The sequence below is a fragment of the Pleurodeles waltl genome, chromosome 7, assembly GCF_031143425.1.
Source record: "Pleurodeles waltl isolate 20211129_DDA chromosome 7, aPleWal1.hap1.20221129, whole genome shotgun sequence".
NCBI lineage: Eukaryota > Metazoa > Chordata > Amphibia > Caudata > Salamandridae > Pleurodeles > Pleurodeles waltl.
The window spans coordinates 907,029,832-907,052,197 of record NC_090446.1 but is presented as its reverse complement, the minus strand read 5'-3'; the positions used below and the strand labels follow the sequence as shown (position 1 = coordinate 907,052,197).

General features: G+C 42.8%; 1 protein-coding gene across 2 annotated transcripts in view; it reads right to left on the bottom strand.

The window, feature by feature from the left end:
* SLC6A7 (solute carrier family 6 member 7) overlaps positions 1-22,366 on the bottom strand; it is a 230,056-nt gene that overhangs the window by 149,041 nt on the left and 58,649 nt on the right. For both annotated transcript variants that reach the window (XM_069199534.1, XM_069199535.1), the window contains 2 exons: positions 1,331-1,514; positions 1,053-1,184 (listed from right to left, as the gene is read on the bottom strand). In XM_069199534.1, coding sequence (XP_069055635.1) covers positions 1,053-1,184; positions 1,331-1,514 — 316 coding nt within the window. The remainder of the gene's footprint in view (positions 1-1,052; positions 1,185-1,330; positions 1,515-22,366) is intronic.

The following is a 22,366-nucleotide window of genomic DNA, read 5'->3' as shown; positions in this document are numbered from 1 at the left end:
ATGTGTGATTACAGTTACAAGGAGATACTGTTGGTATATCGGTATACAAAGGACATGGAAGCAACAATAATTCTCCTACCACTATTTCTGTCTTAACCCGGATCCCCACCAATTGAATGGGAGGAATGGGTGGAGATATTTGAAAATTATGTAGAGGTCTTGGATGGGTCGGAGTTTTAAGTGTCAAGAAGGAAAGCTCTGTTGCTGAGTACATTAGGCAAGGAAGGCCAGCACATCTTCAAATATTTACCAGCAGTGATGGGTAATGATGGTCAAACTATTACAAATATGTACTTAGAAGCCAAAGTGAGGTTAGAGAAGCGGTTTTCCAAAGATACCAATATAGACTTGTCTAGACATTGATTTTATACCCAACCACCAAAAATGGATGAGACTGTAGCAAAGTTTGTGGCCAGACTGTGTGAATTATCAGTAAAGTGTCAGTTAGGGCTATACGGGATTAAATGATCCGAACTCTATTAATAGTATAGTGGACGAATAGATACAGGATCAAGGGTGCATTGAATGACCTCGGTCACACAACAGCATTGCATAAAGTCATCCTGAGACTACTGATCATGGGGAGAAATTGGTGTCTTCAGACAGAGCATCTTGCAGAGACAGGCCACTTCAGAAACATTGTAATTTCAAGATTCCAGAAGCATCAGAAAGGTTATCGTAGAAAGACACAGGCCACTGCTGATAGATCATCATTACAAGACACAGACAACTGTTGATAGGTCATCACTTCTACATAGAGGCAACTGTTGGTGGGTTATTGTGTCAAGAGATAGGTGGATGCCTTTAATTGGTGCTGTTTTTAGCAACCTAACTCCACAACGACATCTTGTTTCTAACTGACCGTCTACAGGACCACTTCAGCAGCTGTCTTTCTGTTCCCTACCCCAGCTCTTCCATACATCTGGTGCAGGGTCATTCCACTCCTTTCCCAGTAATAATGTTTAGCAGCGTCCTTCTTTCTCATGTGCAAAACTCTTATTTAGCCTTTCAAGACCTCCTGGGAGGTGGCGTGGTAAAAGCATAAGTCTTACCTTTAAACAGAGGGCTGATCTTCCAGACAGCAAGCGGCCCCAGGCTGGAGAACTGGCCCAGGGACAACTCCATGAAGAAGATGGGGATGCCGCAGATGGCCAGCATGATAAAGTAAGGGACAAGAAATGCTCCTGAAAGAACAGAGACACATTAGATATACACAAAATTACCTTTAGTGGCACCCTCACTCCCACTACACATATGAACAATGAAGGTGTGAGAGCAATTTCCAAATTGTGCCTACATCCCTCCAGAAGTGATGGACTAATATTCATACCTCCCCCGTTAGTGTAGGCCCTGTATGGGAATCTCCAAACGTTGCCCAGGCCCACGCAATATCCGATGCAGGACAGTAGGAAATCCAGCTTTCCGGTCCAGTTCCCTCGGTCTTCCGGGTAGTCTGCGTCCAAGGCGACATCATCTCGATCCCCGGGGCTCAGCAGCAAGTCAGGGGTCACAGGCTGATAAGAGCGGTAGTAGAAAACGGAGAAAGAGGAGGAAAGCAGTAAAAGAATGGAAAAAGAGATTAGAGAGTCACTGGAAGTATTTAAAGGGAGTGAAAGAAGGAAGACAAGGAAGGGGGAGATATTAAGCAAAAAAGGGAGGCGGCATTAAGCAATGGAAGAAAATGCAGCAAAATAGAATGAAATGGGAGAAAAATAAAAAAAATGAGTTTATTCAAAACAGAACTGCGAAAAATGGAAAACAGGGAAAATTAGGAAAACAATTCAGAAAAATCGAAATTGTAAATGTAAAAAGGGCGTTGAAACGGAAAACAGGGATAGCCAATTCAGGACAAAATCAGTAAAGTGAATATTTATATAAGTCTACCACTGAGGCGCGAGGTGGATGCTGTAGTTTTAGGACAATAGGGGCACTTTCAGAACACTGGCATGGCAAGCCTGCTGATGACGCAGAAATAAAGGTTTTACATTTATTAGCGCTTAAACGTAGTGCTGCAATAATCAAGAGTGACTTTAACCGAACTAATAAAGATTGTACGGGGACAAAATGTGCCCTCAGAGTAGTTTGCCAACATTTATAAGCGTGCTTTATATAACGTGATGTATTAGAATTGCACTAATCTGACATAATCGTAAACGTGTGCCATGATTTGCTTGTTAGAAATGCTTTAGCTTAGCATAACTTTAGTGGAGGCTTTGGCCTAGTTGCCTTGTCTCACGGTTTAGATGCTCGTATTTTTCCAATGTGCTAATAAACGTGTATTTCTGCTTGAAGCTGTACTTTTCCACTGAGATCGTTCACATGCTTATCTTAAGGTTTCGTGCCAGCCTGGCATTTTTCTCTTTGCTCCAAGGTCAGTCTGCAGGTGCGGACAATGGAAGCTCTGAAAATGAGTTAATTGGTATAAAATGTTGCAACTTGCGTACCCGTCTCCAAGGATAATGTATGCTTAAGTAAAAGCTTGAGAACTGTTGTTTTTGATTGGACAACTTGAAGCCAACCTATGAACCCTCCAATGGAAGACCCTACTGGATTTGAACTGTTGTCTATTTAAACCAGGTGCACGAGAAGAAAGTAGCCATTACCAGCCATTACCAGCCATTACCAGCCATTACCAGCCATTGCAGCCATTATTGCCGTTACCAGCCATTTTGCAGCTAATATGGCCCACCTTGCTGCGACGCCATTTTGAAAGAGACTTTGATGCTTTCTCTAATCGAGAGAAAGAGACTTAAATGATTCTTACCCTAGAGACTTTAACTTTGATTTGTCCCTTTGCATGAAGTAGTAGTTTATCTTGCCGCCGTGAGGCAACTGCCCCGTCCACCCCTGCCCCTTTGCCCCGTCCCATGCTGATAGAGAAACGGTACCTGTGAGACGAAGACTTCCTTGAATGCTGATTGTAATTGGTAAATATGAAAGGAAATTGTGCAATTGCATTGTGTTTCTTTTAGGTAACCAACTGCTGATTTTTGATAAGAGCCCTAGTTAGGAGTTTTTCTAAATTAATGTTGCTAAATTGTTTTTGCATGAAGTCCCACATGCCGATGCTAATTTGAGGTTAGATGAGGATTCCTTCTGTTGCACGATGCAATTTGAGACCTTGTTATGCTGACTAAATGTATGCAATTAGCTCATTACAGATTATAGTTTTAGTGATTTGCATTGCTATCATCAAATGCCTTGTTATTCAAATGCTGCATAGATTGCACCTGTTTCGTCGTTATGGACAGCTATTAATGTTCATTTACGTTTATCATTTGGTGTTGAGACACATTTATATTGTGCTAGCTTTGTTAATATAGGGAAATAAATTCATTAACTTTGAATAAGAAGGTGTGGTTATTCATGACCGAAAGGTCATGGTTCGCCGAAATGTATTCTGGATTAATTGTTAAGTGTTATGTTGATCAGGGCATTGCTTACGTTCGTTATTGATTATTGATTTGATTAAATTGACTGATCTCGGGTGAAGAGAGTCCCACTTAGCCAAAAGATTCATCGGCCGAAAGAGCGTCCAAGTACAGGTAAATTATTAGTACGGAACGCTCTATCAGTAGATGGTAGCAGAGGAGGGTTTCGACTTTTGGGACCCCACTCGAGACATACATGGTGTTGAATTAACGGTTTCGTCTTTTGGGACCCCGCTCGAGACATACATGGTGTTGAATTAACGGTTTCGACTTTTGAGACCCCACTCGAGAAGTTGAATTAGATTTTCTTGGGTAAAACAGATTGAGAAAATGATGATGGGCTAAGTCCACCGCGACTTTCCCGGGATCTCGGAGCTTGCGAATGAAGAGAATGGAGGTGTGAGATCAGCGTTGGCGGTACTAGTGATGGTATGAGTGAAGTTAGGATTTTGCGCTTGCACAGCTTATTGCCGCAGATTGTGTGAAAAGGTTGCGAGGATTTTAGAGAATAGCGGAGGTGCGACTCCGAGTGTAGAAGTAGGGAAGTCGTCGAACTTCATAGAAATAGCGGAGGTGCGACTCCGAGTGTGAAAGTAGGGAAGTCGTCGAACTTCATGTGCATGTGGCGCTTCGTGCATAAAAAGGTCCACGTGGTTGTTGTTGTTGAGACGGGCCCTGCGAGGTCAAGAGACTCCGGAGTATGTTGAAAAGTGTATGAGACACTTGTTTATGTTGTGGTCTGGTCGGTTTAGTAGGTTGATCGGGCGTGGTCAACAAGTCGGTACGTGTGTTAAGGGAGTGAAAGAAACTTCGACTTCGGGCTTTGACAAAATTCTAAAGTGCACTAGAATAGATCACTGACAAGTTGAGAGCAGTCTGCGGGTCAGATTTGCTTGCGAAAGTGGGGACCGAGAAAGATGGAATAACTGCCGAGGCTAGTGAAAAATCCCTAAGGTCCTGAAGCGATTGTGTTACCCTTCCTGTAGTAAACCGACAGATCTGTTTTATTATTATTTTGGTTGCTCGCGATACATGCTAGAAGTTGTTACGAGAGGAGCTGAGTGAAGGAGGACGAGCCGCGAGGCTTTGTCAGCCGCAGTGTGTGTGAGTGTGACGTCACTAGGAGCCGCGCTGGGATAGGTTGGTTGCAGAGAAGGGTCGCGCACGGATTGGACGCAGTCCGTGGGGCTCGATTGGAAGGGGAAAGGCAAGCGAAGAGTATTCCGGGAATTAAAGTCACCCTATTGATTACATATTTTGTGAAATAAAAGACGAGAAAATGAAATTTTTTAAAGCATTAAAGAGTGCGATGAAGGGAGAGTCTTACATTAAAGCGAGCGTAGGAGAGGAGACGCCACCCGAAGGTACACCAGCTTACATTGTAATGGAGGAAAAGGGGGTAGCTCCGTCCCTTTGGCTAAAGCAATGGCACAAGCTGACAGAGAAACATGGGAGCGTAGCGTTCCCGATCCATGGGACATTCAATATAAGGATCCTAGAGAATTTGAGATTCGCGATGTACGACATGAAGGTACCTCCAAGGCCAGCACAGTTTGAGGCTCTAGCGATTTGGGAACTAATGGCTAGACAGCAGCAGCAAAATAAGTTCGAGACTAGGATAAGGAAGGTAGAAAAGACACTAGCGGACGCTAGGTGGGATAATGCACAGAAGGTGTGGAGGTCAGATGTATTGCAGGGGATAAAATTGTTTCCCGCAATTACTAAGGAAGAAGAGGAGACAGGTAAGAAAGCTACCTGTAAGACAAACAGGAGGTGTTCCAAGGATAGAGAGGACGAGGAAAAGTTGAGAAGAGAAGAGGAGTTAGAGGATGAGGAGTTAATAATGCAATTGCTGAACGACCGTCCACCACCTTATGCAGAGAGTGGACAAGGTCCAAGTACCAGTTCTGCCCCTCCGGCACCGGTACAGAACAGTGAAACTCAGAGTTCAGGAGCATCATCGGGATCTAAGGACCCGAGTTTACTGTTCACCCCGCAGATACCGCAGGTTAGGAGAATATATCCAGATGTGCCCATACTGAAACCAGCAGAAAATTATCAGCCGCAGGTCCCAAGGTACTACAGCAGTGACAACAGTACGGGAATGATTCTAGATCCAACCGCAATGGGAGGACAGAATGGTCACAACCCAACACTGGCACAAGCTGAATCAACCCAGTTTTTGATGTCTCAAAAGCAGATGCAGGGGGGAAACGCACATGCTCAGATGACGGGGAGTCAGATGGGCATGCCGGCAATGATGACCCATAGTGTGGGAATGAACATGTCTCAGAACATGGGAAATGGACAGAACCCAGATGCGATATCACTACCCATTACTGTAGGTCCACCGGTACCTTTGTACAGTCAGCCTAACTTGGGTATGGGCGGCCAGGGATCAATGCTGCAGAATGGGACAGAAAGGAGGTGCATAGAAAACACTCCAGGGATAACTCCGATAGCGGCTCAGCCAACTGGATCTGGGCCCTTGATGGAGTTTAGTCCCATATGTGCTCAGTCAACACTGGTGAGGTCGAGTCCCCCACTGATGATACCGCTATCATCGAACACTGAAAAGTTGCCGCAACCATCAATGGCAGTCGATGTGAATGCTACACTGATGGGGTTGAATGCGCAACAGCTGACACAGTGGTTCAACAGTCTGAATTCCACACAAAGCTCAGCCAGTGGGAAGGGAGAAGATTATCTGAATAGGGTCAGGTTGAACATGGAAGCACAAGAATTGGTGGAAGGGACTATGGGTGTGAATAGGTTAGAGTCCTACTCGGAAGAAGAGCTGAGGTATCTATGTCCCAGGATTACGAGAGAAGTGAACAAGGTACATAGAAGCTTGCAAGAAATAGCTGACAAAAACGGGGTTGACATAGACAAGACGAAACACTTGAGCAGGAGCTACAGGTTGGATTTCGGGACCACAGATTTTGAACACATGAGGTCAGCAGGCATGAAGGCGCACCTTAGAGAATTGTTGCAGAGTGCACAAGTGTGGAGGTGCTTAGACAAATGGGAAAGCAGATGGGTAAAGAGAAAGGAAAAGAGGAAAGACAGTGTCCCAGAGCTCAACGAGAAAAGACCACAGAGTAGTGATGCAGTAACCATGTTACCAATGAGGGAGACAGCAGGGGGAAAATTAATACATGTACCATGGCACAGAAGCGACATTCAGTCTTTTACGGATGATTTTCCCAAACTGAGAGAGAAACCGATTGAATGGTATCAACAGACTGATAGGTTTGTGAAGCTTGCAAAATGTCTCTGGGAAGACCTGAACACTCTCTTTGAGATTGTGGTTCCGGCAGATTTGTGGGAGGATTGCAAAAGAGCTGTAGGTTGGCCGACAAGTGAACCAGAGAGAGACAGGGATACGGGTGCACCATCACCTATGGTGATGAGCCTGTACTATAAGGTGATTGAGCATTTGAAGACGAAGGTTGCCGCGAAAAATGTGGATTGGCAGAAGATCGATCGAACTGCCCAAGAGGCTAAAGAGTCGATTCATAGTTACTATGAGAGGTTGTTGAAAGCGTTCAAGAACTACAGTGGCACGGAAACGATAGAGGCGAAGGACATGCTTCATTTTGTGTTTAGATTTGTGGAAGGGCTGAGACCAGAGATAAGTCAGATGATAAAGTCGCATTTGATTTGTTGGCAGTCGAAACCTATTGATGAGGTGTTGAATTATGCGAAATACTGTAGCGACGAAATTGAAGTGAAACAGAAAAAGTTGAAAGAGAAAGTGATGATGATGCAGCTTAAAGCAGCTCAGACAGGTCTGCAAGGTTTGCAAGGGTTGCAAGGGTTCCAACTACAGGTACCGCAACCGCAGCAGCAGTTGCAGGGAAATATGACGTTTCAGCCACAGGCGAGAGGCAGAGGCAGAGGAGGTTTTGTGAATAATGGTCCGGATTTGAACACTGTTGTGACTCCGAATGGTGTGCAGGCATTGAAAAAGGTGATGCCGTGTCACGTGTGCGGAATTGTCGGTCATTGGAAACGCGAGTGCCCGATGGTGGTGCAGGAAGGTGCAGGTGTTGGTCAGCAAAACAATGATGTCAATGCATTTCAGACAATGAGGGGACCGAAAATGAGAGGTCCAAACCCAAATTTTCAGACCATAAATCAGCTGCAGGGATTACAGCCCATGCAGCCGCAGCAGATGCAGATGCCCCGTATGCAGATGACGCAAATGCAGCGAATGCAACAGCAGTTTCCCATGGTACCTAATCAGCAAATGCAAATACCTTTGGCACCAATGAGTCAGCAGCAAGTGATGGTTCCTCCACAGGTCTCGGGTCAGGTAATGAATACAAATGGCACCGTACAACAGTTCCCATTACACAGTGAGAGTGGAATAAACAATGTATGGGAGAGTGAAAGTTCAGGAGAGGAAGGAGATTGTGTGCTTGCAGCATCCTTGGAAGTTGATCAAAAGGGTCCATATGTAGAGGGAAGAGTCATGGGTCATCGTGTCTCATTCTTGGTTGACACAGGAGCCACACGTTCAACTGTTAAGAGCATTGAAGTACCAAATTTGCCGCTCTCAGGGAGAACAGTTCAAGTGGTGGGAGTAGCAAACAGGCACCTGACAAACCCAATTACAGATCCGGTACCAGTCAGCATTGGTAACTATCAAGGGTTACATAAGTTTGTGGTATGTGACTCAAGCCCGATAGCACTGTTAGGGAGAGACCTATTGTGCAAATTGGGTTGTTCGATTATGTGTTCGAACGATGGAATAAAGATTCAGACGAGCAGTGATGGGGAAGAAGAGGACAGTGTAGAGGGGGATGAGATGGAAACTGTCGATGAAGAGTATCCTCTGATTTGCCTTTTCCCGATGATAACTGAAGAAGATATTCCAGCTGAATTACGGGAAACAGTCGGAAAGGAAGTGTGGGATATGACAGGGAAAGAGGTGGGATTGATGAAAGGAGTGGAACCAGTGAAAGTGACTGTAAAGCCCAATGCAACCTTTCCCCAGACCCCACAATACCACATGGCACAAGACACCCTCATGAAAGTTGCCCAACTCATTGACGAATTTGTAAAGCAGGGAGTACTGAAAGAAGTGTTAAGCAGTCCATGTAATTCACCAATCATGGGATTAATAAAGCCGAGTGGAAAGGTCCGAATTGTACAGGACTTGAGGAAAATAAATGACATCATAATTAAATGTTGCCCTGTCGTACCAAATCCAGCTGTGATAATGTTTCAAGTCCCTTGCGATGCCGAGTGGTTCTCAGTCATCGACTTGTCACAAGCATTCTTTTCGGTGCCTCTTCATGAGGACAGCCAATTTCTCTTTTGTTTCAAATTCTTAGACAGAGTGTACAGTTGGTGTCGAATTCCTCAAGGGTTTTCTGAGTCACCGTCAATATTCAATCAGATTCTAAAGAAAGACTTGGAAGCATTAGAATTGCCATTCGAGTCAACCCTAGTACAGTACATCGATGACTTACTGATCGCATCTAAGACAGAAAGCGGCTGCACAGCCGATACCATTGCTCTGTTGAACCATTTGGGAAGGAATGGACACAAGGTGTCTCCTTCCAAATTGCAGTTCTGTCAGAAGAAAGTGAAATACTTGGGTCACCAGATAGAGAAAGGGTCACGGAGAATAATGAAGGAAAGAATAACGAGTGTACTTCAAATGAGTCCACCAAAGACAAGGAGGGAGGTGAGGAAGTTTTTGGGAATGGTAAGCTACTGTCGTCAGTGGATTCCCAACTTCTCAACTCTAGCAAAGGCTTTACTGAAGCTGACCCAGAAGGATGCCTTGGATCAAATTGAGCTGAAAGGAGATGAGATGGATGCTTTTATCGAATTGAAAGAATGCATGTGCAGGGCTCCAGCTTTAGGTATGCCTGATTACACAAAGCCTTTCACATTGTTTTGTCATGAACGTGATGCATGTTCTTTGTCTGTCTTGACTCAAGCCCATGGTGGCGTAAACAGACCAGTAGCGTATTTTTCAGCTACTTTGGATCCGGTCGCAGCAGCACTTCCAGGGTGTTTGCGCGCCGTAGCAGCAGTTGGTATCAGCCTCACTCAGAGTGAAGGAATAGTGATGGGACACCCAGTAACAGTCATGGTCCCTCACTCAGTTGAGATACTTTTGACCCACTCCCGAACGCAACACATGACTGGAGCAAGACTCACAAGGTATGAAATGATAATTCTGGGCTCACCGAATGTGCAGCTGAAAAGGTGCACTACGTTGAATCCAGCAACCTTGCTTCCCGGTGAAAATGCTGAAATTGAGAACGCTGAAGACGTCGAGCATGACTGCCTTCAGGTGACTGAATTTTGCACAAAACCTCGACCTGACATTAAGGATACTAAGCTTGATGAAAATGACCAAATTGTTTTCGTTGATGGTTCATGTCTAAGAAATGGGATGGGAATTTTGAAAGCAGGATATGCTGTATGTACTGTAACAGGTGTCTTGGAAGCGTCCTGGCTTCAAGGAATATATTCTGCACAAGTAGCAGAACTTGTAGCCCTTACAAGAGCATGTCAACTGTCTGCATTGATGAAAGTCACCATTTACACTGATAGTCAGTACGGGTTTGGAATTGTGCACGACTTTGGACAACTATGGTCACAGAGAGGTTTCCTGACTTCTTCAGGGTCCCCAGTGAAAAACGGGGAGAGAATAAGGGAATTGTTACACGCCATTCAAATGCCAGCCGAAGTTGCAGTGGTAAAGTGTAGTGCTCATACAAAAGGACAGGACTATGTTTCTCTGGGAAATGCATATGCGGATCAAGTCGCAAGATTTTGTGCCTTGAACTGTATATTACTCAGAGATGAATGGAATTTGATAAGTGAACCAGAACTCGAACCAGCTGAAGCATTTGCCTTGAAGGTCGTAGATACAATGGATGAACTAAAAGCGTTACAGAATAACGTCAGGGAGGATGAAAGAGATTCCTGGATTAAGTCACAATGTATAAAGAGACCAGATGAGTTATGGGTTTCAAATGAGGGAAAATTTGTTTTGCCAAATAGTCTCTTATCGCAGCTAGCGAGGTTCTATCATGGGCAGGCTCACCAAGGGAGAGATGCCATGATAAGATTGTTCAAAACTGATTGGTTTAACCCCAGATTTCGTCAAGCTGCAGAAGCAGTTTGCCATCGATGTGTCATTTGTCAGCAGATGAACCCAGGGAAAGGAACGGTTGTGAACGCGAGCCACATTGGTAGGGCGAGCGGCCCGTTTAGTAGAATGCAGATGGACTTCATTGAGATGCCTGTGCATGGAGGTCTGAAGTATGTGTTGGTGATTGTGTGCATTTTTAGTCACTGGGTTGAAGCGTACCCCACACGTAGAAATGACAGCCTTACAGTTGCAAAACTATTGTTGAGGGAGTTAATACCACGTTTCGGATTCCCGATCTCTTTAGAATCAGATAGGGGAAGTCACTTCAATAACGAGGTGATAAAGTTACTTTGCGCAGCGCTGAACATTGAGCAAAAACTGCATTGTAGCTATCGCCCTGAAGCCTCAGGACTGGTGGAACAAATGAATGGTACATTGAAATCAAGAATGGCGAAAATATGTGCATCGACAAATTTGAAATGGCCTGACGCATTGCCTTTGGTGTTAATGTCAATGAGAAACACCCCTGACAGAAAGACTGGACTGTCTCCGCACGAAATTCTCATGGGCAGGGCTATGAGACTTCATGCAGTTCCCGCAAACGCGCTTTTGAATATTACAGATGATATGGTGTTAGACTACTGCAAAGGTCTGGCTGACGTGGTTCGCTCTTTCTCTCACCAGGTGGAAGCGACCACCTTGCCACCGATCCAAGGTCCAGGACACACACTGAAAGCAGGTGACTGGGTCGTGGTAAAGAAGCACGTGAGAAAGTCGTGTCTGGAACCCCATTGGAAAGGCCCTTTCCAAGTGATCCTGACGACAACTACCGCTGTGAAGTGTGCGGGAGTTCCCAACTGGATTCACGCCAGTCACACAAAGAAAGTGTTGTGTCCCACCGATGAGGAAGTTGAAGCGCTGAAACTGCCAGTGCCTGATAAAACAGTGCTGAGCGCTGAGACAGAGCAAAACGGGACTGAAAGCGAACAGGCAGGAACAGAAGAGAGAGATATATTCTCTGAGGACGAAACGACCGACTCACTTGGGGAAGACCAAGGAGAAACCTCAGACAGCGACGAAGCAGCTGAAGGTGACAAAGAGCCTGAAGCAGCTGAGGGTAGCAAAGAGCCTGAAGCAGCTGAAGGTGACAAAGAGCCTGAAGCAGCTGAAAGTGATAAAGAGTCTGAAGAAAGTAACGGTGACGAAGGGCTCGAAAGAGGTGAAAAAGAAGGAGAGCCTGATCAGAGGAGGGCTTTCCCAGAAGCAGATGATAGAGAAAAAGAAAAGGAGAACGTGATTGATTCCCCAGAAGGAGGGGACAAGGCAGAACAGAACGAAACAGTTCAAGCTCCCACAGAAAAGATCGCAGGTCCATCAAATGGACACGGTGCAAAGAGGAGACTAAGTATATCACCAATAAAACAAAGGACTAAAGAAAATTTGAACGACGGAGAAAGGCCAAAAGTGAAAGAGAAAAGAAAGGAAGTGACTGTCGTGGTACCATCCTCAACCGAAGGAAAAGACTTGGCAAAAGAGGAGAGTACTAGTGAGGCAGAATCGAAAAGAGAAGCAAAATTGAAAAGGAAAAGGATACCAAACAGGAGATATTCCGGTCCAGAATGGGCATATGTAGTCAATGACGATTGGACTGACGAATTTGTATCTCTAAGCCTCGAGAACGAAGAAGAAGAGATACCAATTGAAAAGAAAAGTTTTCTGGACACTGTTGATTGAAAGGGTAATAAATGACATTGCTTGCTACAATCTAACGTGATACAAACAACCAGCTGAGACATTGCTAAACCGGATGAGACACTTGCTGAACTGATAAAAGACTGAGTTATTGCCGAATTGAGACAAATGCTGCTAACCGATAAGTGACTGGCCTCTTGAAGAAAACTGTGTGAACATTGCGCTCGTTCAGCTTTGTAACTGAATTGCTAAATTGTTTCTTTATAGGTGCTTCTAGCTCTCTGATTCTATACAGATCATGACGCAAAACAGTAGAAAGAAATATTGTAAATATGTGTGTGTAGGCTTGGTAATTGCATGTGTACCAATAATAATGGCAATCGTGCTTGGAATGCATGGTAAGGATGAGAATGAGAAAATTGATGCTTCTACTTTTGCTCCTGTTACTGTCACTGAACTAACCGCATTGAAAAGACTAGAATTAGATGAGAGACACTTGCATGATAAGAAAGAACTTTCGTATAACGTTTTCTATCGCTTGCTAACAGAATATGTTGAGACTATGGATGCGAAAGATTGTTATGTGTGTACACAGATACCAACATCAGTAAAGGAAGGGGTGACTTATCACCACATGCCTCTTACATACGGGATTACATGTAGTATAGTAATGTCTAGATTTTATGGTCAAACTAACATACAGTATTTTTACTCGAATTATGATGTTACCTTTGCATATGTTCCTATAATAGCGCAGCTAAGCCAGATTGCTAAAGATTGGGATGCTAAAATAATGAGGGAATTTTTCGAGCCAATGCAACCTTTTGAAACGGCTCACGCTCATAGGGAAAACCTTACCTGCTCGCTCTCTGCAGTAGAAATAAGCTTTTTAGATCGCACAGATGATAGAAGGGCACAAATGAATGCGAAATTAGAAAAAGAGCTAAGTAAGAGGACTTCAGTAGATCATTATGATTTTGCCGCAATAAAGACACAAGGGAGAATAGCTTTAGATGCTTGGCATGTAGGGAAATTTTGTATATATCGAGGTGAATCTTATTATGATAACATTTTCGTAGGAGCGAGTGAGTGTAAACATACGTTTATCTTTAAGGCCAAATGGACATTCATGATGAATGGACTTGACCCTGTCATACCAGGTGTATATTACATTTGTGGGTATAATGCCTATTATCGTCTTCCGAAGGGATGGTGGGGAAGATGTTATTTGGGTATAGTGTTCCCAAAGGTTTATCAACTGGATGACCTATCGATGATTTCAAAGACATCTGGATCCCATCGTATCCAGAAAAGAGAGACCGCAGCTGCTGTGGTAGGAGATATATTTGGAGCCATGATTCCTTCATTGGGAGTTGTGTTGAATTCCATCAAAATAAGAAAGTTGTCTACTATAGTGGATAACATGTTGACAAAGTTTTCAGGTGCTATAATCCTGATAGATGCTGAACTTGCAGCGGAAAGAGCTATGACTCTTCAAAATAGGCTTGCTTTAGACATTCTTTTAGCAAAGGATGGCGGCGTTTGCAAAATGCTTGGTGCGCGCCACTGTTGCACGTATATTCCAGACAACAGTGTGAAAATTAAAACTATGCTTGCTAATCTAACAAAAGAGAGTGTAGACTTGAAGGAATTGAAAGAACCAGGAGTGTGGGAGAAGGTTGGAAAAGGACTTGCTTCAGTGGGAAATTGGATTGGTGGAATTTGGAATGGAATATTACTAAAAATAATACAGGGAATTTTAATAGTACTGATTTGCATATTTGGAATTTGGGGAATAAAAAGGGGAATAATAATGATTATGGAAAGAATTAAAAGAAGGAAGGAAGAGAAAATGATGAAAAGAATGGCAGAAGAATATAAAGCGAAAACTAGGGGAACTAAAAGGAAAAGAGAACTGACAGAATTTTAATGGAATAAAATTTGTGGGAATAGTTTGTGTGATGACAAGTAGTCATCAGAGGAGGGATTGATGACGCAGAAATAAAGGTTTTACATTTATTAGCGCTTAAACGTAGTGCTGCAATAATCAAGAGTGACTTTAACCGAACTAATAAAGATTGTACGGGGACAAAATGTGCCCTCAGAGTAGTTTGCCAACATTTATAAGTGTGCTTTATATAACGTGATGTATTAGAATTGCACTAATCTGACATAATCGTAAACGTGTGCCATGATTTGCTTGTTAGAAATGCTTTAGCTTAGCATAACTTTAGTGGAGGCTTTGGCCTAGTTGCCTTGTCTCACGGTTTAGATGCTCGTATTTTTCCAATGTGCTAATAAACGTGTATTTCTGCTTGAAGCTGTACTTTTCCACTGAGATCGTTCACATGCTTATCTTAAGGTTTCGTGCCAGCCTGGCATTTTTCTCTTTGCTCCAAGGTCAGTCTGCAGGTGCGGACAATGGAAGCTCTGAAAATGAGTTAATTGGTATAAAATGTTGCAACTTGCGTACCCGTCTCCAAGGATAATGTATGCTTAAGTAAAAGCTTGAGAACTGTTGTTTTTGATTGGACAACTTGAAGCCAACCTATGAACCCTCCAATGGAAGACCCTACTGGATTTGAACTGTTGTCTATTTAAACCAGGTGCACGAGAAGAAAGTAGCCATTACCAGCCATTACCAGCCATTACCAGCCATTGCAGCCATTATTGCCGTTACCAGCCATTTTGCAGCTAATATGGCCCACCTTGCTGCGACGCCATTTTGAAAGAGACTTTGATGCTTTCTCTAATCGAGAGAAAGAGACTTAAATGATTCTTACCCTAGAGACTTTAACTTTGATTTGTCCCTTTGCATGAAGTAGTAGTTTATCTTGCCGCCGTGAGGCAACTGCCCCGTCCACCATTGCCCCTTTGCCCCGTCCCATGCTGATCGAGAAACGGTACCTGTGAGACGAAGACTTCCTTGAATGCTGATTGTAATTGGTAAATATGAAAGGAAATTGTACAATTGCATTGTGTTTCTTTTAGGTAACCAACTGCTGATTTTTGATAAGAGCCCTAGTTAGGAGTTTTTCTAAATTAATGTTGCTAAATTGTTTTTGCATGAAGTCCCACATGCCGATGCTAATTTGAGGTTAGATGAGGATTCCTTCTGTTGCACGATGCAATTTGAGACCTTGTTATGCTGACTAAATGTATGCAATTAGCTCATTACAGATTATAGTTTTAGTGATTTGCATTGCTATCATCGAATGCCTTGTTATTCAAATGCTGCATAGATTGCACCTGTTTCGTCGTTATGGACAGCTATTAATGTTCATTTACGTTTATCATTTGGTGTTGAGACACATTTATATTGTGCTAGCTTTGTTAATATAGGAAAATAAATTCATTAACTTTGAATAAGAAGGTGTGGTTATTCATGACCGAAAGGTCATGGTTCGCCGAAATGTATTCTGGATTAATTGTTAAGTGTTATGTTGATCAGGGCATTGCTTACGTTCGTTATTGATTATTGATTTGATTAAATTGACTGATCTCGGGTGAAGAGAGTCCCACTTAGCCAAAAGATTCATCGGCCGAAAGAGCGTCCAAGTACAGGTAAATTATTAGTACGGAACGCTCTATCACTGCCAGGGGCCCTAATGCAAGTAAGGAGAATGATCCATATAACCCAGTGGTAAGGCATTAAGAAACACAAACCAAATTGGAGTGCAATGGGCCTGCACACTTCTGGGCACCAGCGCCACTGCACTAGTTATAACTATGCTCCTGCTGCCCTGTAAGACTTCATTTTCCCATACTTGTGCATCATTCCCTGTGTATCTCCAGCCCCTACTTTGATTTCTTTTCTTCTGTATTGCACTCCCTTTCACTCTTCCCTGCTCCACACGTATCTCTCCACTTTTCCTTCCACCACCCATTCACCCCTGATGGTTAAATTCCCCATGGTCCCATCCCTCCCTTGACTCCTGCAATTCTGCTGTCACTTTTATTCTGCTCCTGTATCGCTTCCTCATTTTAACTATAAATTGACAAGGAGTGGGCGATAAATTCAGCTCTGCTGGCCAAGTTGGCAGAATTTGGGCCACTTCGCGTTACACTTTTATCACTAACTTCTGGCCAAATTCTGTCAACCGCCCCATGGCAGAGTTTTTTCTCACATGCGGATCGCCAACAGTAGGTTGGTGAGCACGAGCAAGAATTGGCATCCCCTACTGTGATTTTCAGGCACTGGGGGGGACCCAGAGAGGTTTTCTCACCACGAACGGTTGCTGGAAGTCACAACTGTTCACACTGAGAAAGCTACAGCTCAAGTAGAAAATCTACTTGAGCAGCAGCAAAATCAACTCAATCAGCACCCTCTGAAGCACCGTGTAGTACCGCACTGATTTTTCAGTGTGGAACGAGCTCCCTGAGGTAAAAATCAGCATGAGCAGTGCCATATGCTGATTTTCGCCAGTTCATGGAACTCCACAAAATCATGCAGAGTTTTAATGTAACTCCGTGGAATTCCACGGAATGAAACTCTGCAAGTTCTGCCCACCCTTAATATTGACATCTTTGTATATCTTCACTCTTCGTTTCTCATGCTTCTTCAGCATCTCTTACTTTACACCTTTCACTGTACCAATTTCCCACCTGCTCATCACAACATGCCCCTCCCCATCTCTTCATCCTGCACTGGATCTACACATTAAATGCTCTCTTTCTTTTCTCCTGCTTTGCTTAATTGCTCTTTTATTCCCCTTCCTTCTCTCCCTCTTCATCCCACTCTCTTCCTCCTTTCCCTACTATCCCCTTTATCTCTGCATCCATCCCTAGATACTTTACACCTTTCGCTTTCCCACCTACCTCTAGGCTCATCTCTTACAATTCTCCATGTACAACTACATCCTTTCTCATATATCTCAGTTCTCCCCTCTTCTCTTTTCTCACATCTCACTACTTTCTGACTTTCACCCACTATCCACTCTCTATTGTATCTTTCAGCTCTTCTTCCACTATTACTATTATCTCATCTTTTTATTCTGATGTTTCCCTCCCATCTTTTCACTTACCCTTTCCTCTTTTATCCCTGACACCACCTCCACTTTCTCTCCTTATTTCCATTAATACTCTCAAATTTTCCACCCTCCTCTTTACATCACTACCTTTATCAATCCACCTTCTAACCTTCTCTCTCCTCTATCTTCTTCTTTTCTCCCTTCTACCACCCCATTCTTCTTCCTTTCCTAATTCTCTATAAGCAAACTCAAATGAAAGCCCCAAACAGGTCCTCGGGGAACACAAAGCAGTGCCGGGGCCTGTAGTGAATGGCATCAAGTTTTCCATTTCCCCCCACCTCCTGGGCCCCACTGCCAATACTTTACTGATAGATAACCCTCACCCCCCACCCACTCAATTTGGAGCCACTTTATGTGGCTCTGATAGTGTCCCCTGATGCTGGCAGAGATGGGAGCAGCTAGGATTGTGTGAATGTTAGTCAGAATGTGGTGAAAGTCCAAAGGAAATCACATACAAAACTATGCCATCGGTTTCTGTATAAAAAAGAGAACTTCTCAGATATTATAACATCTCAAAGATTATAAATTCATTTTTTTACTTGATTGTTAAAATCTTGCACTTAATCTTGAAACACAAGCAATAACAAATCGGAATGATATCGATTATAAATCTCTGACTTTACCGTGGGTGAGACACAGACATCTTTGGAGCAGCTTAAGGGCAATTGCCTAACAATGAATCTTATTTTTTAACAACTGTTTATTTCATAAAATCCTTTTCAGACCTGTATGAAATTGAGTTATAGGTTGAGGCAGGGAGGAGAGCTGAAAACCCTACTCGAAAAACAACAACCATAATACTTCTCAGGGTGAACCACAACAGTCAATAAATTAACTTGTGCTTCCATCTCTGGTAGCTTGGCCCAAGAACAGTTAGAATTAATTTACAACCACTGTGTTAAGTATTTATGCAGCACACAAACAGTAGTGAAATGAAAACAAAACACAAGAGATATCTCACGCCAATGTAGAGTCATACAATACAATCTAATTAATAAAGTGGGTCTGAATGACAAAAATGCAGTCAGTAGAATCAGATATATGCAACTTAAAAAATTTAAGTAAAAACAGCGCCAAGAATTAGAAAGCACTAATTGTAAGTATCTGGTTGCACCAGACCAGTTAATGCCAACCGCAATGGAACTTGACCCATATACAAGGACCAGGTTAGTTACCCTGAAAAAGCTACCTTCCCATAGTCAGCGTACAGAATTCAAACCTTTAGGATTTCACAGTAGGAGCACAACTAATGCCAGTCAAGAGCCCAGGACCAGGGGAGGCACCTCTTGATGATCAGGCACTTACTGCAGCAGAGGCCAGCAGTGCTAAAGCAGGTCCAGTTGCAGGTCAAGTTAGAGCAAGTCAGGTGGGCAGTTGCAGAGAGGCCTCTGGAGCTTGCTGTGTCCCTATAGCTCAGAACAGGAGGTCAGCCAACTGACCATTACAGTCACTCAGCTTAGATTGGAATGAAAAGAGAAGGCCAAGTCTTCTTTCTCAGAGAAAGGGCCAGGCCTCCAGCAGCAGGGCAGTCCTCTGAAGAACAATACAGGCCTCAAGCAGCAGGCCAGTCCTTTGGAGAACAAGGCAGTCTTTATTCCGTAATGTCCACAGGTCAGGGAATGTACTGAAGAGTTGGTCTGAGGGTCCACCATTTATACCTGGTGCCAGCCTCGGAAGGTGGAGAAACATCTAGGCTACCACCCACATCTGGTTCTGGAATTTTCCTTCCTCCCCTGCCCAGGCTCTAAGAGGTCTAGGGTGGCAAAGGACTGGTGTAAAGTTCTTTGTGGTTGTGCTGAGGGAGCCCCTTTGAAATATAGGTGGGCAGTGACCAGCTCTGCCCCTCCCATTGGAACAGGATAATCCTTCCTGCCAACATCTAGTTCCTTTGTCTCACTGGGAGGAGTATACAATGGCCAACTGCCACTCTATTCACATCCATGTGGCCCAGGATACAGACTGCAGGCGCCAAATGACTAGGGCAAGAAATGCCAACTTTCTAAAAGTGGCATTTTCAGCCGTCACTTAAAATCTGACTTTACCATTAAAGAGGTTTTTAAATTACAATTCTTTTGAGACCAAACATGATATTTCTATCTTTTCCCCCAAAAAAGTTATCATTTGGTAAATGTAATAAGGTAACCCAATGTTATCCTATAGGAACGGTAGGCCGCACAACCATGAAAAATGAATTTGGGAGTTTTTCACTATCAGGACATGTAAAACTTAAAAGTACATGTCCAACTTTTTAATACACTGCACCCAGCCATATGGCCTACTTAGGGGCTACATTAGGATTGATTTATATGTATTTAAAAAGAAGGTTTAGCCCTTGTAAAAGGTTTATTTTGTCAGGTCAAATTGGTAGTTTAAAAACTTCTCACATACTGCAAATGGCAGGCATAAGACATGTTTTAAAGAACTAGTAAAGTGGGTGGCACAATAACTTAATTAAATGTGCCAATATGGTGTAGGCCAATTTTACCATGTTTAAAGGAGTACGCACAAGCTTTTTAGCACAGGTCAGGAGTGGTAAAATGCAAAAGACCTAAAGCCAACAAAAGCTAAAGGGTAAATTTAAGAAAACTGGTGCCATTTTTCTTGTGCCCTTTAGAACTCCCCTACCGCCACCATTTGCGCGACGTATTTAAAATATGGTGCACCATGGCGCAGGGAGGAGGGCAATAGTGTCATTATTTTTACGCTATTGATGTACTCTGCATGCATTGCGCCACTTTGTAAACATGGTGTGGCCTTCAAACGCCACATTAGCGTAAAAAAATGACGCTAATCTGGCGTTTGAATGATGCTAGGAGCTCTTAAATATGCCCTAATTTCAGCAACAGGAGGTGAGTAGGCAAAATCTTTTGGGAGAAGACCACCCTAAAGGTTATCAGGTCTAGCAAGACCCTATTTTGAAAACGGTAATTTGTATGCCTTCATATAGGAAAAATTTAAGGTGAGGCCTTAATAAAGAGTTTAGGGAACTGGTTTATGATTCTTTAACAAGGATTATATGTCAGTTTAATAACTGAGCATTTTTGTAAATGGGAAGAAGAATTTGGCGTAAAGATGTCTAGCAGAATTTGGCATGAAATCTCCCAGTTTAGTTAGGAATCTTTTTGTGGGGCAAATTTTTGAAGCATTATCTTTTTTGCCAGATGGCTGATTTACTATACTTCTAACATCCTCAAACGGTAATAACCAAGTATCTCCCTCTCTTGTTTAAGGTCTAAAAGCAATATTATTGGAAATGGGTGTCATATGATTGGCTCCTGACCTAGTCTTAATTCATTTTGGGAACACATATTGAATTTGGAGAGTGTCTAGATAAATGTTGTTAGCTGTGCTGATCCCCATCCCGGATAATATTATTAGGTTATATTCTTTCATCTGAAATCCTTTGATCACTCAAGGACAGGATTTATACTTAATGGTGCACCTGTCGCTCTTTAAATTTGCAGAATTAGAAACTGATTCAGGTGCCGACCTAAGATTAGTTGAAAAAAATGTACATAGGTAAACTTTATGAATTACTGTAGGCTTCTATGATTAACAATTTGAAGAAATTCATGAAACGTATGGAACTATATCTTGAATAAACTATTTGTCACACTTTATTGATTTGTTTAAACTAGTAATTTCTGTGCGGAATGAGAGCTTGTTTTTTTGTTTGAACAGTTGAATATAGTTGTCTTGTATTCATAAAATTTGTTTTTGTTTTGTTTATAAATGCTTGTATGTTTTCCTACCCCAAAGAAGAGATATATTGTTGTGAGTAGATGGTCCCACACGAAGCTATAGAAGCTTAGAACCACAGGATAGTGTTAGGCAGAGTCTTGTGCAGTGTGGGGTAAAACATGTACTGCAAACCGTTACCACCGAGTATAGCAAAGTAGTAATTAGAAGTATGTGCCATGATTCAGTCCACACTTTTAATGATAAATTAACTATTTCTTGGATGTGTTCAATGATGGATATGTTTGGTATAGATTCCACATCCCCTACAAGGAGTGATTTATCTAATGGGAGACGTGCTCTCTACAGTCTCTCTTAAGGGATGAAGGCATAGGCAGCCCAGATTGGAGCTACTGTTTGTCTAAGGATGAAGTAAACCCTCATGAGTAAATGGGGGGAATGTGTGCCAAACTGTGATATTTCAGCTAAGGTCGGACTTCGACCATAGAAATGTAAAATTGTTGAATTTATTTGAAATGTAGTAAATGTGAGAGACATGCACATTTAATCAAGGAATATATTTCCTTACATGGTTGTAGTGCTGAATGAATGTTCATCTTTCCATTACATGCTAAGGGCTGTAATTATATTTTCTACTCCCTCAAAGCTGAAAATATTGCTATCTTTTAATTATCTCTGCGATATTAGCAGATGCCTACAATATTTAGCTATGATAGAAAAATCTAATTTTGTTATGAAGCAATTCAAATTTAAAGAGTGGCTCAATTAAGGATGTTTATTCTACGGATTTCAAGTCATATTTATTCTATTCTAACGAAAAGGTAAGGGTGAAGTACAAAGAGTTATGGTTCCAAAAATAAATGTATGCGTTATACCCGATCTCTGGAGTGGACAGACTTCCTTTGAGAGCTGCCATTTTGTGGCTTGTGGTCGAACAGAGCTTAAGTATCAGAGAGTGTGTGCTGTAGTATGAGTATTATCTCCATATCAGGCTGGCCATCCGTTTATTCCCAGTACTCCTCTTGAGTACCATTGCACTGCAAGTCCATTAGCCATGAGGGATCAATAGACTTGTCTCCTGTTTACAGCCGCGGGTCTTATAGTGAACACCTCGTGCATTTGAAGGGGTTCTGAACAGGGAGCAAAGAACAAAGCAATAGAAAGAAGAAATGAACGGAAAGGAAAAATCGAAAAATGTGATAAAGCAGGAAAAGAGGAAATATTCGTGCAACAGGCAGGGCGAGTTGTGTGCTACTGCAAGGCATTCAGGCAGTGCTTAATTTGTATTTGTTGTTTCCGGTGCGGAGCACCGGCACTTATTTTTGAGGGCCGGCGCTATTCTTCTGCCTCAAGCATTTGCTGCGAGCAAAAGACACATATGGGAAAGACGG